Genomic DNA, 16,143 nt, shown 5'->3' on the forward strand with positions numbered 1-16,143 from the left:
CACGCTATATACACATCCGGTTTTCCCCATGTAACCTTGGGACGGATGATGACGTTATATTAATATACAAATGCGTATATCGAAACAAATAGCGCGATTTGCTTGCTCTCCAATAGTGACCCTAATTGTGGAAATAAACAAATTATCAGCACTCGAACGGGATATCGCACTACCTAACCTTGAGTATAGCTATAATATAAAATGGTGACGAACGTAGGCTACAACATTCTCGGAGAAAAAATTTAAGTGAATATTGCTGAGAAACGCACGTAATACATTTCAGTTTTCGTTCATCATGAACTGTCGTTCAATTTTTTAAGACCTTCTTTTTTGTTGTTTGATGAAGAGCTGACTGAATTGATTATAAATATTTGTTCTTATTGCTAAATATCTCTGTGCCATGTTCAAACTCAGTTATTTGGTTTAGAATATGAAAGTATTATCAATTATCACCAACATTACAAAAGGCAAAGTGAACATTGTACAGCTAGTAATGTTGACACAGTGCCACTCAGACGACCTCCAAATTATATATCAATTCAAACAACGGACTTCTTGCAAGAGAAATTAATCAAACAAATATATTACCTACGTACGGATTGCTCCCGTCACTATCAGTGGCAGCTCGTGTTTAGGATTTATAGGCCCCAAAAAACTTGGGAAAACCGAAAAAGTTTGAATGTAGCTTCATGTATAATATCTATACTATGTCAACATAAGTCAAATATCCTCCTGCGTCAGCAGAGTCAGGGTTTTATCGCTTAAACGGTTCCCTATATAAACAGGCACAGGCTGTACCGGACTTTTAATACATAGTTTGTCCAAACCGCTTAGTAAACCAGAAAAAAAAATTCTAGATAATAAAAATTACTTGCAGAAAATTTTGAAGACAAAATGGCATCGCACCTGAGATCCTCCCTCCAGAGAGCTACCTTGTTTGCCAACAAACGGGCATGCATTGTGGCCAGCATCAACAGCCAACCAATGGCTCTGAGTCATCAGCTGGCTCCGGCGTACAATCAGCAGACATCAGCGACCGATCTGGCCGGCAAAATTGACAAAAATATCGTCACTTCACCTCACAGCGATTGCGAACTACACGGCTTGACTTTGGTGCAGAGATATTTCCAAAACGCAAGCAAATACAGCAACAAAATCGCTTTGGTATGTATACAATTCATTTCCAATCTAATTCTGTTTCGAAATTGCTCGCGAGTATTTTATTATTTGACTGGAATTTGATTCGCAGGAATGCGGAGTGACCGGACGCAAATACACATAAGAGATGCTGGGCCACCTCATCCGAAAATGCGGGAGCGCTTTGACACGAGCCGGATACAAAAAAGGCGACGTGATGGCGATCATTTCGCCCAACGTTCCCGAATTCCCCGTCGCTCTCCTAGGAGCTGCCAGTGTCGGAATGCCCGTCGCCCTTGTCAATCCTACTTTTACCCCAGGTAGGCTATGTGCAAAAAAAAATATCATAGGAAGAAATGTCAATCACATTTATTTTACCTTCTAATTTCTGTTTTAATTATTTCAGAGGAAATTGCTCGCCAGTTGACATCTGTTGGAGCCAGTGTTATATTTGGTGTCACCCCAATGGCCGAGATGCTCCAAAAAATGGCTCAGATGTGCCCTTCAGTTCGCCAAGTGATCTTACTCGGTCCTCCGCAGGAAGGATTCGTCTGCTTTCAACAAATGCTTCAGGATTCCGGCGATCTGTTCAACGATAACGTAGATGTAAGCTTGACAATATTTACTGTGGAAGATCGAAAATCACTTTTCGGAACGTTGAATTTAACAAGCTATAGTGACGAACATTTTTTCAGATCAACGTTCAAGAGGATACGTTCATACTTCCACATTCCAGTGGTACCACTGGTATGTTCGACTGAGAAAACAACACTTTCACATTTACTTCAACTTTTCCTTACTGATTAAACAGGACTGCCTAAATGCGTGATGCTCACTCACGCCAATGTAGGTGTCAACGTTTCACAAAATATTCATCCAGGGACCTCCAAAAATCAAATGGCTACAGGTAATAAATCGTGTTTAATTTCAAGCGATTGGCTTATAAAATTACAACAAAAAATTGAATGTCATATTCAAGACCAATACCAAGAAATCCACATTTGCCTATTGCCATTCTTCCACTCTTACGGCATCACTGGAATATTGAACATCGGCTTCGATTTGGGAGCAAAATTGGTGACTCTGCCCCACTTGGATGTGCCGAGCTACCTGAAAGCCATTGAAGATCACAAGGCATGTATCCCGCTGCTGCCTAATATTAATCTTGCGCAATCGTTTCATTATTATCATTATTTGTTTTTAATCCGCTTATAGCCAACGCTGTTGCATATCGTGCCGACTCTGGCCCAGCTGTTCATCAAACATCCGGCACTCAAAATGGAAAATTTTGAACGGGTTCACACCCTTTTCAGCTCGGCAGCCCCGCTTGGAGCGCAAACAGCCAACAACCTTCTGGGGAAATTCAACAAGCCCGACCTACTCGTTCAAGAAGGTTACGGACTTACGGAGATGTCACCCGGGGCGATGCAGACTCCGTTAAACAATAACGATCATTTGGGTTCTTGCGGACGTCTCATTTCGAGGACAAAAGCCAAAATCGTCGACTTGGAGAGCGGCAAAACGCTCGGCCCTAATCAACAAGGTGAACTTTACATGACTGGTCCGCAAGTCATGAAAGGATATTGGAAAAACCCGCAAGCCACCAAGGAAATGATTGGCGAAGACGGATGGCTCCGCTCTGGCGATGTCGCCTACTACGACAAAGGCGGCAACTTCTACATCGTCGATCGCCTCAAGGAACTCATCAAAGTCAAAGGATTCCAGGTTAATTTTTAATTTTTCTCTTGGAAAAGATTTAAAAAAAAAATTGAAATAACGGAAATATTTCTCTCTTATTAGGTTGCTCCAGCTGAGCTTGAAGATATCCTTTCCGGGCATCCGGCTGTAGTGGAAGCCGCCGTGATTGGAATCCCCGATGAACACGCCGGAGAACTTCCTCGAGCCTACGTCGTCAGGAAACCGGGAATGGAGTCGGTCAGCGACGCTGAAATTCGGACATACGTCGACTCCAAGGTCTCGTCCCACAAACAAATTAAAGGCGGAATCGAGTTCTGCGATGCTCTGCCGAAAAACAACCTGGGCAAGGTTCTCCGACGTGAATTGAGGAGTCAATATGCTCAAGCCAAGTAAAAAAATATTTTTTTTTGTAATAATTCAAGTCAAGAGAAAAATATCTGATTAATTTGTCATGCCGCGCGTAATATTTTGTTGCTCATTCTCATCTATACATTGTTATTTCATTTATGTACTATAGATGTCACTATAATACCAATGTCTGTATTTTATTTTCAATAATTATTTCTAATCTGCTAGAGATTGAATGCTTGTGAATGTTTTGATTTAAAAAATGCTTACGATCATTTTACGACCGTATCTTTTTATTCGCTTCCCATACCTTGATCCATGTTTTCTTAATTTGTTTCTTTTTTTTCTTCTTCTTCTTCAATTTGGGACTTGTATCTTATCCGGCTTGTATCATTGGATTTGAGTATTTCAGTGGACACCATGAATCAATATACAAGCAACAACCGTCAAACCAAACTGAGCATGTAAGCATATTCGATATTGCTGACCTCGAAGAGCCCAAACGTGAACAACGTGATCAAGTTTCACTCTGACATAAAAATGAAAGTAGAGTCAAGAGTATACCGGCATATTTGACATTGGTTGGCTTGTAAGTTAAATTTTTGTGCATGCGCTAAAGTTAGCGGGTTGTTATTATTGATAAGAAATGTTTTGATTGACTTAACCGGTAGTATTTTCCTGGTTGAATTTTAACACAATTAGTTAACGGCACATTTTTGCTCATTTATTGCGATCCCCAAAAATAACACGCATAACGTGTGAAATTCAATGTGAATATCTTGTCAATTGTGGCGTCGAGTTTTACCATTTACGATGGTCATAACATTTTGGAAGCACTAAATCGAAAGAAAATCCTAGTCTGATTTAGGAGAAAAGGGAAAACAGATTTACAGTCATTTGGCCATAGTTTAAATAATGGCTATTAATTTTCTTTAATTTTTTAAGTATGATCGTGTGGCCTAATGGATAAGGCGTCGGACTTCTATCAGATTATAGTCATCCGAAAATTGCGGGTTCGAGTCCAGCCTCGATTAATTAAATTTTCAATAATAAATTTTACTAAGGAGTTGATTTAACATTTATTTGCATTATATTTAAGTAATATGAGATTTTTCGTTGCTGGAACATGATAATATCTATAACAGTCCCATTTCGTAATACATCAAAATAAGAAAACTGTCGATCGACCTCGCCCTGACTCTCATCCTCTCAAGGACTTTCATTGCTTTATCTGACTAAAAATGATAAAATTGTGGATCGCATCCAAATTTTTGTGTCTGGTGTCTGAGACTCAAAGTTGATTCAGTGCTGATTGACTGATAATCATCAATCAAAAGTTAAAATAGATCAAAAGCATATGATAACATGTGGTCGCATGTGGTCTAACTAGGTAGCCCAGCCCAGTACAAAACTGAAAGATTTTCAATTAGAGATTCAAGAACTTCAGAACCCGAACTAGCATAACTCTCATTTACACGGAACGAGGAAATGATTCCAGAAAGCAAAAAGGTGAATCTTTTTCTGTCATATGTCCACTTATGGCCGTGGTAATAAATTACTGTACATAATGACGGGTTCTTCGAATGGAATGGAATCGAATGGAATCGCAACGCTTCGAATTCTTCGAGCTGTATCCCTAAAACGCGCATCCACAAAAACAGAGGTTTCAAACACCAAGAAATATTATTACGCGGTGGGACAACTGGAACGACAGGGACCACTTTTGTAACGACCATCGTATAACGACCTGGGTGCTGAAGGCTTCCTCTATAATAATTAACTAAAAAGTTTATATTTTACTGTATTTTACTTATATATAGTTGAACAGTTATTTGCGAAGTCATGCTACATTGCATGAGGGATGAAAACTGAAAAAGTGTTGCGATTGACAAAAGGACTCAGCCTATACATCGGCTGGATCAGAGTTTATTATTAATTTCATGCGTGCATATATGTGTTGCGCTACTTGAGAAATTGGTTTCCGCGGTAACTGCGTAGCCTATAGATATAGTTCCAAAATAATTCATTCGGACTAATAGCGACTAATAGGATGCATCTTTCGTCGATGGAAAGGTCAAGCTCTTCTCTTGATATAATTGTTGAAAAGGTTAGCACGCAGAGAAGGTTTAAAGTAATGCAATTCCGGATAAAACATATTGCACTGGCCCAATATTGAACTCTTTTAAAATTTAGTTTACAGCGTGATTCACCGCCTGGCACTTTTATTTGTAATTTCTGTATTTCACCTAACTGCTATAAAATTTTTACAAGTATAGATTATAAACAAAGGCGAGTGTAAACTACAACTGGCAATAAAATTATGAATTTGAAAACTATTTCATAACGCCTTTGCGATCATCAGTCATTTCTCTCCGAAGCATAAAACTGGTAGAGAATAAAAAGGTACGCTATAGAGTTGTCCCGATCAACTATATAGGAGACGTGGAAACCGTTATCCAACAAATTACTATTATCATAATTTTTAAAATACCTGTGGTATTAAATGAAGGCTCACGTCAAAGTGGCCCAAAGCCGATATTTTGGGCCAATTTTGGACTATGCCCAGTGCCAACAACGCCAACAACGAAACCTTGGATCAAATCACAAATATTTATCTCCCTAAATCACCAAGACGTAATAAATGTCAGCAACAAACTTGATTTTGCAGATTATTATCAACACTGCCGATCTTGCGAAGCAATTTCGCTACTTGAATAGCCTGAAACAGATAAAGGAGTAAACTTAAGTTGTCCCACATTCCCTTCAGAATAGTAAATGCGGAGTAAATGACTACCCGGTGGTGAATTTTGGTGGGGCTGTAGGCGATGAACTAGAGAAAAAGGACTTTCCGAAGACATGCTGACCAGCGTAATACAGTCGGGTTGGTTAGTCATCGAAATGCTGTTGACGAGGTAAAACGAGCGTGCAATAAATTCGACAAAGAAGTGGGTGATGGATATCAAAAGGATCAGCCCGAAAGTGTCGTTGATGCGGTCGACAACTTCTCCGGCCAAAACCAGACTGCACTTCCACCTGCAGATGTTTTCCTGATTGACCTTGTAGGTCCTTTCGATGTCCAATCGAATCTCTTCGTAAAATAGAGAACTCAACCAAACCACCAAATAATACAAGACCAGCGCGCTGATTGGCACGATCTTGGCAAAATAAGCATTGGCGGTAACAAATTTCCGGTAACTCGTTTCATTTGCAAAATCTGGTATCTTGACTAGTAGATTGTAAATTATTATCCCAATTTCCTGAGTCAAAATATCAAATCGATTAAATGAAAATGACATGTTTAATACTACTTAAATACACTTACCGCTATATAGGGAAGAATCCAATCAGCAGAATTTTTCTCAATTTGTCGTGATTGAGTCTGCAATAAGCAAAATCAAATGTCTCCATAACGTTCCAGAGGCGCAGCACCATTTGTGGTGAGCCGTGTGGAAATAAAACGTCGGGAAAACAATGGCAATAAAACAGAAATGATTCAAACGTATCGATTCGGGCGTTCCAGCTCAGAGTGGTGGACATGGAGACGTTCAGCGCGTTCGTCGACTGCTGCTGGGTGAACGAGAATGAGATTTTCCAGAATGTAATTGCGATAAAGTCAATGCTCGCCCATTCGCACATGAGTAACAGCAAAACGCCATACACGTTGATGAATTTACTGAATCGAAAACACTTGTGGTAGAGTTAAATTCCCAAGAGGCGCATCCAGATGAAAAACGGCTGGAAACACTAGGAGACGTTGCCATTCGATTCCTGAACCGCTGATGGGGACACTTTGTTCCCCTCCATGGCCGGAAACAAGACTAACTCACTTTGACTGCGAGTCCGAACTCTAATAAAGTTTCTGAAGAGTCTCGTCATTCTATATTTCACTAGAATTAGTAAGCCACGACAGCACAAACCAAAATCAGCTTGAGATATTGGATTTCTATGAGATAATATCGACTGGAGAAATATGGTTTAATCAAAATAGATCACTGGTTGAGCACTGCTACTCTGTGTGGTGTCGGTATTGATTCGGATATGCGTACGGATGCAAAAGGAAACATCTCATGATGAAATGATGAGGATATATGTTTTTAGTCCGCCGTTGCCATGGTAATATCTCCCTCACCGTGTTTTAGTCCCGCCCTTTTATAGTGCATGTCCGGCGCGTGCTGACATTTACCTTGTCCATGAACTTTGGCGAGGGGTTGATATAGCCTAGAAATCGTACAGTCATAAGCTTACTAAATTTAGATTGCCATTTGCCGATATGCCATCGCTTTTTAAGCGAAATTATGTAATTCAATGTAATGTTTGAGAATAAAAAAAATGCAAAGAAGTCATAGTTTAAAAGGAATTATTATGTATTTCAATGTCTTCAGAAAATGCGTACACACGATTTGAAATGTCAGTTTTAGGTTTTCAAGACTCATCAGTCGCCACGCTCACCATGTCGATTACGTTGATGTCGAACTGGCGGTTCAAAAAGGCGAAGAATCGGAGACGAAATCCAGGATCGTTTAGTCTGTCGTGACTGGACATCGGCATGGGAATCACAATCATGCGGTTAGCAGATTGAATCACCCACGATTGAAGATCTCGATGGCCTTCGTTGATGACTGTGAAATTCAAATCAATAACGCGTGGATTTTCGACAGGAGCGGCGGGAGGATCAGGTGTGTAAATTTGGTCGCCAGTCGGTCGAATTTGGATGGTGTGGCGAAAGTTCTGGAACGGTTGCTTGCAGGTTGGACATTCAAGCTTTATCTGGCACCAGTCAATCAAGCATCGGAAACAAAAGACATGGCCGCAGTTTGGTGTCGATTTGTTAACATGCGAACCCAGACAAATAGCACAAGTGCCGTCATCGTAGGTTTGGCAAGGGCTCTCGAATTCTCCGTTATTCGCCATTTTCCGATCTGATTCACAATTCGCATATTGCGTTTGATTGGCGCTGTGCTCTTATATCATCTCAGTTGGTGTCGAGGCCTCTCGCAAATGGATTTTCGCGACATTTTTGTAATTTGTCGTTTAATGTTTTACTAGGATATCGGTAAATTTGGTTTCATCGACATCACATTTTTAAAACCCACATATTTCAATATAGATGAAACCTATAGTGATTATTAAATTAATTTAAAATTAACAAAGATCAGAGGCAGCTTATCACTTATCAGTGTGTACAACACACCGTTATTTGTCCTAAACATTTAAAGTCCCAATCAGATTTGTGATTGGCAGATGGCACTGGTTTCCACGTTTATTCACCCATCCACGCCACGTTTTCAAAATGAATTGAATAAGTACTTATAAATGATTCACATTATGGTCAGTAAATTAAAGAATTTTATTAAAAATATATGTGGTATTCATCTAATCCTTTTTTTTTTTTAAATATGTATCACAGTTTGATTTGCAACACAGCTCTGGAGATTAGCGGTTGAATCTGAATTCGAGGCACCTCCATTCTCCATACCTCATTGTCAGTATTGTTCGTCGACCGATAGTGTTCAAAGTGTTGTCCATTTTCGCGGTTTTTTTCCGTGTTGGAACTTGGATGGACCATTTGCTTTGGATATTTGGGCAATTTTGAGTAAGTTCTCCCTTTTTGTACTTTCTAGTATCATATTGTATTATTTGTTTGTATAAAAAATGAAGTAAAAGAAAAGTAAGAATAGTCAATAAAGTAGGAGTGTAGGAAGTAAGACTATTAAGAGAATATAAATATAGCAAGAATAATGTGAAAAAGTAATAATGAAATAGAGTAGACTTAGGCACACAGTTAAAAGAGTGCACTTTTAGTCTTTTACCATGCAGATTTGAGATTTGATTAGTAACTTTGAGGTAATTCATGAAAATGAAAACATTATTATTAGAAGATTAAGACAATTTTGTATTTCAGATTCTCATCGAATGATAAATTTAACACTTTTGAACTGACATGCCCTGTCTATAAGCTACGTGTCTCAATTAAGGCCAGACCATGCCCACAATGTTGATGTTCAGTTGGCTATTTAGGTAATTAAAGAACCATGTTTGGAAGTTGGTATCGTGATGCAATCTTTCGTGGGTTAACGGTGGCATCAGTAGCACAATCATCCTATTGGGAGTTCGAACAACCCACGTTTGAAGCTCCCCTCCGTCCAGGAAAGTTATGTTGAGAACCTCTGGCGTTGGCTGTTGGTCGGCAGGAACGAGAGGAGGATCGGGGGTGTAGATCTGTTCGCAAGTCGGTCGAATCTGGATGTCGTGACGAAAGTTCTGGAAAGGTTGCTTGCAAGTTGGACATTCTAGCTTTATCTGGCACCAGTCAATCAAGCATCGGAAACAAAAGACATGACCGCAGTCCGGGGTCGCTTTGTTGACATGCGAACTCAGACAAATAGCACAAGTGCCGTCATCGTACTTCCGAACGTCGCTGGGACTGGCAGTACCGGTTTCTTCTTTATTAGTAGACATTGCTTTATTTGATTTATCGTTTGTGGAATTTCAGGAATCCGTGTAAACTAATCTGTGAAACTTCATGACTAACCGAGATCTTATGTATTAGACAAGGACGATCCTGGAGGCTCCTGCAAGTGAATTCCCAGGACATTTTTGTCGATTAACGTTAGAGTTTTTACTCATTTTCTGGTTAGTTTAACTGAATCAGCTTTAACTCATTAAAACCGACAAATTTCAATTTATTTTACGTAGTTTACTATTAACGTAGTAATTTTAAATTCGGAAAACCGCCATCGTTAGGACTGCATGTCTGGATAATTGAGTAGACATAACTGGGTATTTCGTCTGATCAGTAAAGGGAGCTATTTTGAAATATTATTGTCTTCATCCGATTACGTGTGCGTTAATTTTGTGTTTATCAGACCTTATTCTGCGCTTCTAAATAACAAGGCAATGCGTGACAAAATGCACAAAATTTTCGGCTGAAATTTAATTCACTTCAAAAAAGATCAAAGACATAACTTAGTCTAAGTGTAGTATGTAGTTGTGCGCAATGGGGCACGTTTTAAGTTACTCGTGAGTACATTCATCATTAATCATGATTTTTTATTGCTCTGCAGTTGCCGACAACGAATTGAGGCCACCAACTTTCACCAAAAGTACTTAACGCACGTTTTCACGTACTCTTCATGTATCGAAACGAGATAAGTCCGTAATATAAAGTGATTAAATTAGAATAATTTTTGTCCTGATATTCAAGGCACAACCATGGTACAAATGGTAGGACGATACTCTCATATCGACGCAAAAAATTGCGAAATAAAGACTTCGCCTTAATCACATTTGACTAACTACCATTTCTGTATAATTGTCGACACAATAGACAATACCTCTGTGCAGCTCCCCCACCGAGGAAATGAAAGTGAGTAAAAGGTTTGCCAAACACTATCATGTCCGATAGAACATTCACCCTAACATTAGGCTACACTGTACCATTAATCATTTCCTCTAAACTTCTAGAAACCTCCAACAACAACAAGACGGCCAGTTCTCTATAAGCATTTAAAACACCTGTGGTATCTGCTTCAAACTGAAACAGGGTTTATCAGTTTATTCAGAATAAGTCGATCACAGAGCAGCGCACTACGACAGGAAACAATGTTGCATCTCACCAAGTATCTGATAACGATTATTTTGGTGATATCAGAGTTTACGCCGTCTCTGACTGCAGAACCACTTCGTAATCATACTGTTTGCGATAGGTAAAATCCTTTTACGAACTATTTAAGATTTTGTGCAACTGTTAAGCTCATGCAAGAATTAGTGTGTGTTCGTACATTTCGTTTGAGCATGCAAGAGATCTATTTATCTGCTTTACATTCTTTATCATCGTATAAGCTATTTCCGTCCAACTATTGGAAGACCGTCAGCTCCCTGTCGCTCTAAATATTACCCGTTAAATGTGAAAAACACAAGTGTGCATTAACGTGCATAATTAAAGTTGAATTAGGTTATCGTTTTATTTTTGTCTGGCTTTTATGGAAATATGTTTCAGTACGAAATGCGTGTTACCAGACTGTTTATGCATGAGCACAAGCCCTGCAATGGGATTGAATCCGAAGGAAATTCCGCAAATAGTATTTCTCACGTTTTACGATGCCTTGAATTACTGTGGATGTATCCTACGTACCAAAAAATACTCGGAAACAGAACCAATCCCAACGGTAGGATATTCATTTCACGAATTGGAAATTTTAGTATAATCTGACAAACATTAATACAGGCTGTAACATGATGTTACAGCCGAACGAAAACACATTCAACACAACATTGTCACGAATCAGACACGAATCAGACACGAATCACGAATCAGACACAATTCATTGTCTCACGAATCAGGAACTGGCAACACGACAGGCCTGAATGGAACAGACTATCGACTGGTAAACGAATTTTTCAACCGAGGCCACGAAATCGCATCCCACAGTGTCACGTAGTATTAAGCATTTTATTATTCAGTTTCGTACATTCTAGAATATTTTTATTTATTTATTTTTTTTGTACAGGCATAAAGCAGATTTTATATACTGGAAAAACACTTCCGTCGACTTCTGAGAAAAGGAGGTCGGACGTAAAAAAAAATCATCAACACTTAAGGTGCGTTCACACTGCCACTAACGCAGCGTTTCACTGTAGCCCAGTGGCGCTACGCTCCGTAACGCTGCGTTAGTGGCAGTGTGAATGCGCACTATTGTAGGGTGGTATAAAACTAAATATGCTACTATTTTTTTTACAGGGATTCCGTGCTCCTTACCTCCAGACAGGTGGAGACGCGACGTTCATCGCCCTGAACAATTTGGGAATGAATTTCGACTCATCGTTACCAGCAAAAAATTTAGTGATCCATAATATAAGGTTTTATTGGACTGATCTCATCTGAATTTTATCAAAAGGAATATTGTCCCATTTGGCCGTATACATTGGATCACGGCATCACGCAGGTTCGAAGGGTTATTTGATGTTCTAACACAGTTTCTCCTCGTTTTATATTTATGTCTTAATACTTTTTTATACGACAGGATTGTGTCATTTCCCCTTGTATCACAGGAAAATTCCCTGGTTTATGGGAAATCCCGTTGCTCGTTTTCCAAAACGACAATAATAACGGTTCCATTTGCAGCATGCCCGATTTTTTCTGCTTCCCGTAAGAAACGTGTGGTGGTTTTATACGGTGTTATATTGCTTTGTATTGACAACTTTACACGTTTTTCTTTTTTAAACTTTTAACAGACCGGACTCTTATCTGACCACTGCACAAATTTTTGACTACTTTATGTTTAACTTCCAGCGCTTTAACAAGACTCGCACACCTTTTGGCATCTTTCAACATGTTAATTGGTTCCTTGACAGCCAGGCTGTTCTCGAGGGATTTCTTAAATTTCTAGACCATTTGGTGACCCTTGACTATGTATACATAGTCCCGGTCAGCAAGGTAACGTGTAAACTAGTCTCACTTAACAATCTGAATCTAATAGTTTAAATTTGATTACAATATCAGGGCATAGAGTGGATGAAAAATCCTCAGACATTGGCGCAGATGAAGGAAAATTATATCTTTAGTTGTGATCCTTCTTCCGTCGATGAGGCACCATGCCCAGCACCACAAGTTTGCCATTACGTCGACAAGTCTATTCCAGGAGGTAAACGAACCATGGGCTCTTGCGTTCCTTGTCCATTAAAATATCCCATGCTGGACACGTCCGAGCCCATCATCCCTCAAAGTAAGTTTGACATCAATTATCTTTATTGTTTTCTCTTATTCTGATTTGTATTCGAATCTCATTTTGTCGAATCAAACAGCTGAGACGACTCCGATTGAAAATCCGCCTTATTTCGATTGCAAGGATAAACAGTACGACAGCTACCAGAATCCAGCCTCTAACTGTTCCAGAACCTTCTTCATGTGCTCCAACGGAAATGCTTATCTTTTAGTGAGTGTTTAAATCTCCTAAAATTTATATTTAATTCCAATCAATATTAATAATTGCTTTTAAGTACTAATGGTTATTTTCTCCATATTTTATAACAGCAATCCGCAGACTTGTGCTCATCCGGAAACCATCTACCAACAAGATATTAAGGCTTGCGATTGGGCGTATAAATTCTCCGGTTGTAAATGATTTTGAAATTTTTATTTTGTGTTAGAATTAGTTTTTTTGCACAGAGGAATTTACAACATTGTTGGTACTAAATTGTTTAAATTTATAAACATAATAATGTATTAAAAGCACTGCAGGTGTGCGTTGAATTAAATCTTTTTAAAATGACACGCAAACAAGCCAAAACTGGGATGACAGATAAAACTAAGCATCTTTTACAAGCGTGATAAACAGCGGGTTTCATACGAATGATCGTGCCGTCACACATCCGTCATACGTCCTAAAAAAGTAATAAAATTTTACTTCAAAGGTAAAGCGAAACAGTTAGAAGAAACCCGTTATTGTATTTCACCACGGGATGCAAGTCTTACAGTGTGCGAATGAATGAATTCACCTAAAAGTACTTTTCCTACTCACTATAATGTATTAATCGCCACACCGTATGGACATGAAGCAAGAAAAGATAAAGTTTTTTTAAGGAGCATAAAGCAGCTTGAAGTATGCCACACTTGGGCATTAGTGATCTAAAATAAGGTTTAGCTATTAGTAGAGCCCAAGACAAACAAGATTTCTGCAGGATGTTTCGTCCTGTTAACTTTCTGCCGATTCTTTTAGTAATGCTTAGCCTTAATGCATGGGAGATTACCCAATCGCTGAACGAAGAACCTGTTCTGACTAACTGTGACAGGTAATAATGGGAGCACACATTAACATAAACACTTGCAGCAATGTTCCTCTTGATAAAATCCAGGTTTGCACAAAACTAATAGCATTCATGCCAACTAGAGACTATTATTGCTTCATCAATTAAGGGATTCCTAGCTATCTACAAACAGGTGGTGATGCAACTTTTACCGCCTTACAAAGTTTGGGCATGAATTTTGACTCGTCGTTGCCATCGATAAAATTCATGGATCCATTTCATCGATCAATTCATGATCAATTCATGGATCCATTTCATCGATCAATTCATGATGAATTCATGGATCCAATTCATGGATCGATAAAATTCATGGATCATTATATGGCCGTTCACAATGGACTTCGGCGTCACTCATGTTCGAAACTTATATATTTTTTAAAAACTATTCATTCAACTCAAGCCGGTGGATAAATTTTTTTATTGTTTGATGTACTTTATAGGATTGCGTGATAGCTTCATGTGGGAACGAAATACACCCTGGTTTTTGGGATGTTCCCATGGTTGCATTGCAAAGCGGTCAGAATGGTTCGGTATGCAGTATGGCTGATACCTGTTTGAAGTAATAAACCTAAGTAATGTATAAATTGAAATCTTGATGCGATTAAATTAAATTAAATTGATTCTAGATCAGGAAATTTGACCATTCAAGAGGTTTTTGATTATTTCATGTTCAACTTTGAACGCTATAACAAAACTCGGGCACCATTCGGTATCTATCAACATATTTACTGGATTGTAAACGAAGCGGCTGTTCTTGAAGGATTATTCGTAAAATTTCTCGACTATTTGACGTCCCTTGACTATGTTTACTTTATTCCCGTTAGCAAGGTAAAGTACAAACAAGCGTTCTACATTAAACAGTAATTTAAGAAACTGTATGTGTTAAACAAAATATACAGGGAATAGAATGGATGAGGAATCCCATGACATGGGAACAGATGAAAGTAAACAACACCTTTAGGTGCGATCCTTCCTCCATCGAACAGGCGCCATGCCCAGAGCCGCAAGAATGTCACTACAACGAATCCATTCCAGGAGGTGAACGAAGCATATGGGGTCTTGTGTCCCTTGTCCTGTTGAATATCCATGGCTGGAGTATCGATCCGTCTGCCATGCTACGCCCATCTGGCGCGTAGTAGCAGAGTCGGAGAGCAGTCAGTCGAGAGTAAAGAGTCGAGTCAAGTCACGTCACGTTTTTGTTGAGTCTAAAGGGCAAACTAGGTCGCACCTGCCAGTAGGCAGCCGTGACACTCATTCTAGTTTCCCCCTTGTATTGCCAGTAATTCTTATTTCTTGAAATACAAGTAACTGAACCCCACACCCACGCATTATTGAACATCAACGGAATACAGAACTGGAAAATTATGAATTGTAGTAATAAAACCAAATATACAAAAACTTTGTAAAGAAAATAATAGGGATTTTTTTAGTTAATCAAGCATAGTTTGGTAAAAAAAGTGAGCATTTTCCAGATAATCTATTTTTTGGCACATTTGATGTGACAGTTATTGTTTAAATAAACTGCCGATGGGCGCTCAGGACAATGGCACCTGATTTCTCCCTCAGTGTCGACCAAGTAATACGGGAACTCTTTTTGTTCCGGATGATCGAGTAAATAATGGTTATATTTTGCGTTTTCACCAATGAAAAACTTGTTTGGAAAGCGATTCAACCTTGTAGCAGCTTCCATTTTCAACTGCTGATTCCTCTCGTTAGCAGCAATTTGAATTGGATTTTGATTCCGATAGCGATTGGTATTGACGTAATGCGATGTAGATTGCTTTGGTGTTGCAATTAGATTGATTGTGTGCTTTGCACGTTCCAATTCGAATTCCTGCTTTCGCTTCTGTAGATCTTCTTCTTTTTCCAATCTTATTCTTTCCTTTCGTTGATAGTGTAAAATCATTTCTTCACGTTTAAGTAATTGTGTCCTGTAGTATTCTTCTATTTGTTTGCTCGACATTGTTGGACAGAAATCCCCTTTACGGAAAGTTTGATGATCGCTTTGCGGAATGGATGTGATTTGGGTTGAATGGGACGTAAATGGTGCAGCAGACGACGAAGTCGATGTTGTTGCGCTACTACTTGATCCAGGTGTCTTAGTAAGTTGTCTTGGAGATCCAATTCAGCCAAAAGGTGCTCAGGACGACGAAG

At 39.1% G+C, this 16,143-nt stretch overlaps 2 protein-coding genes and 1 long non-coding RNA gene across 3 annotated transcripts; all 3 read left to right on the top strand.

Moving 5' to 3' along the window:
• Positions 1-797: 797 nt before the first annotated feature.
• On the top strand, positions 798-3,639 carry LOC124312369 (4-coumarate--CoA ligase 1-like). Its single transcript, XM_046776869.1, has 8 exons — positions 798-1,164; positions 1,250-1,457; positions 1,544-1,743; positions 1,833-1,884; positions 1,949-2,044; positions 2,117-2,271; positions 2,353-2,862; positions 2,938-3,639. Exons 2-8 carry the CDS (start codon positions 1,286-1,288, stop codon positions 3,226-3,228), a joined length of 1,476 nt encoding a protein of 491 aa, XP_046632825.1. The 5' UTR covers positions 798-1,164; positions 1,250-1,285; the 3' UTR covers positions 3,229-3,639.
• A 5,042-nt stretch (positions 3,640-8,681) lies between these two features.
• Positions 8,682-11,347, top strand: LOC124312557. Its single transcript, XR_006910551.1, has 5 exons — positions 8,682-8,776; positions 10,248-10,318; positions 10,388-10,549; positions 10,648-10,889; positions 11,183-11,347. It is a non-coding gene; the product is annotated as an uncharacterized LOC124312557 (long non-coding RNA).
• A 591-nt stretch (positions 11,348-11,938) lies between these two features.
• Positions 11,939-13,459, top strand: LOC124312463. The gene is made up of 7 exons (XM_046776984.1): positions 11,939-12,128; positions 12,207-12,331; positions 12,418-12,619; positions 12,686-12,908; positions 12,988-13,118; positions 13,227-13,296; positions 13,424-13,459. Exons 2-7 carry the CDS (start codon positions 12,309-12,311, stop codon positions 13,432-13,434), a joined length of 660 nt encoding a protein of 219 aa, XP_046632940.1. The 5' UTR covers positions 11,939-12,128; positions 12,207-12,308; the 3' UTR covers positions 13,435-13,459.
• Positions 13,460-16,143: the final 2,684 nt, after the last annotated feature.

Source organism: Daphnia pulicaria, chromosome 8 (assembly GCF_021234035.1).
Source record: "Daphnia pulicaria isolate SC F1-1A chromosome 8, SC_F0-13Bv2, whole genome shotgun sequence".
NCBI lineage: Eukaryota > Metazoa > Arthropoda > Branchiopoda > Diplostraca > Daphniidae > Daphnia > Daphnia pulicaria.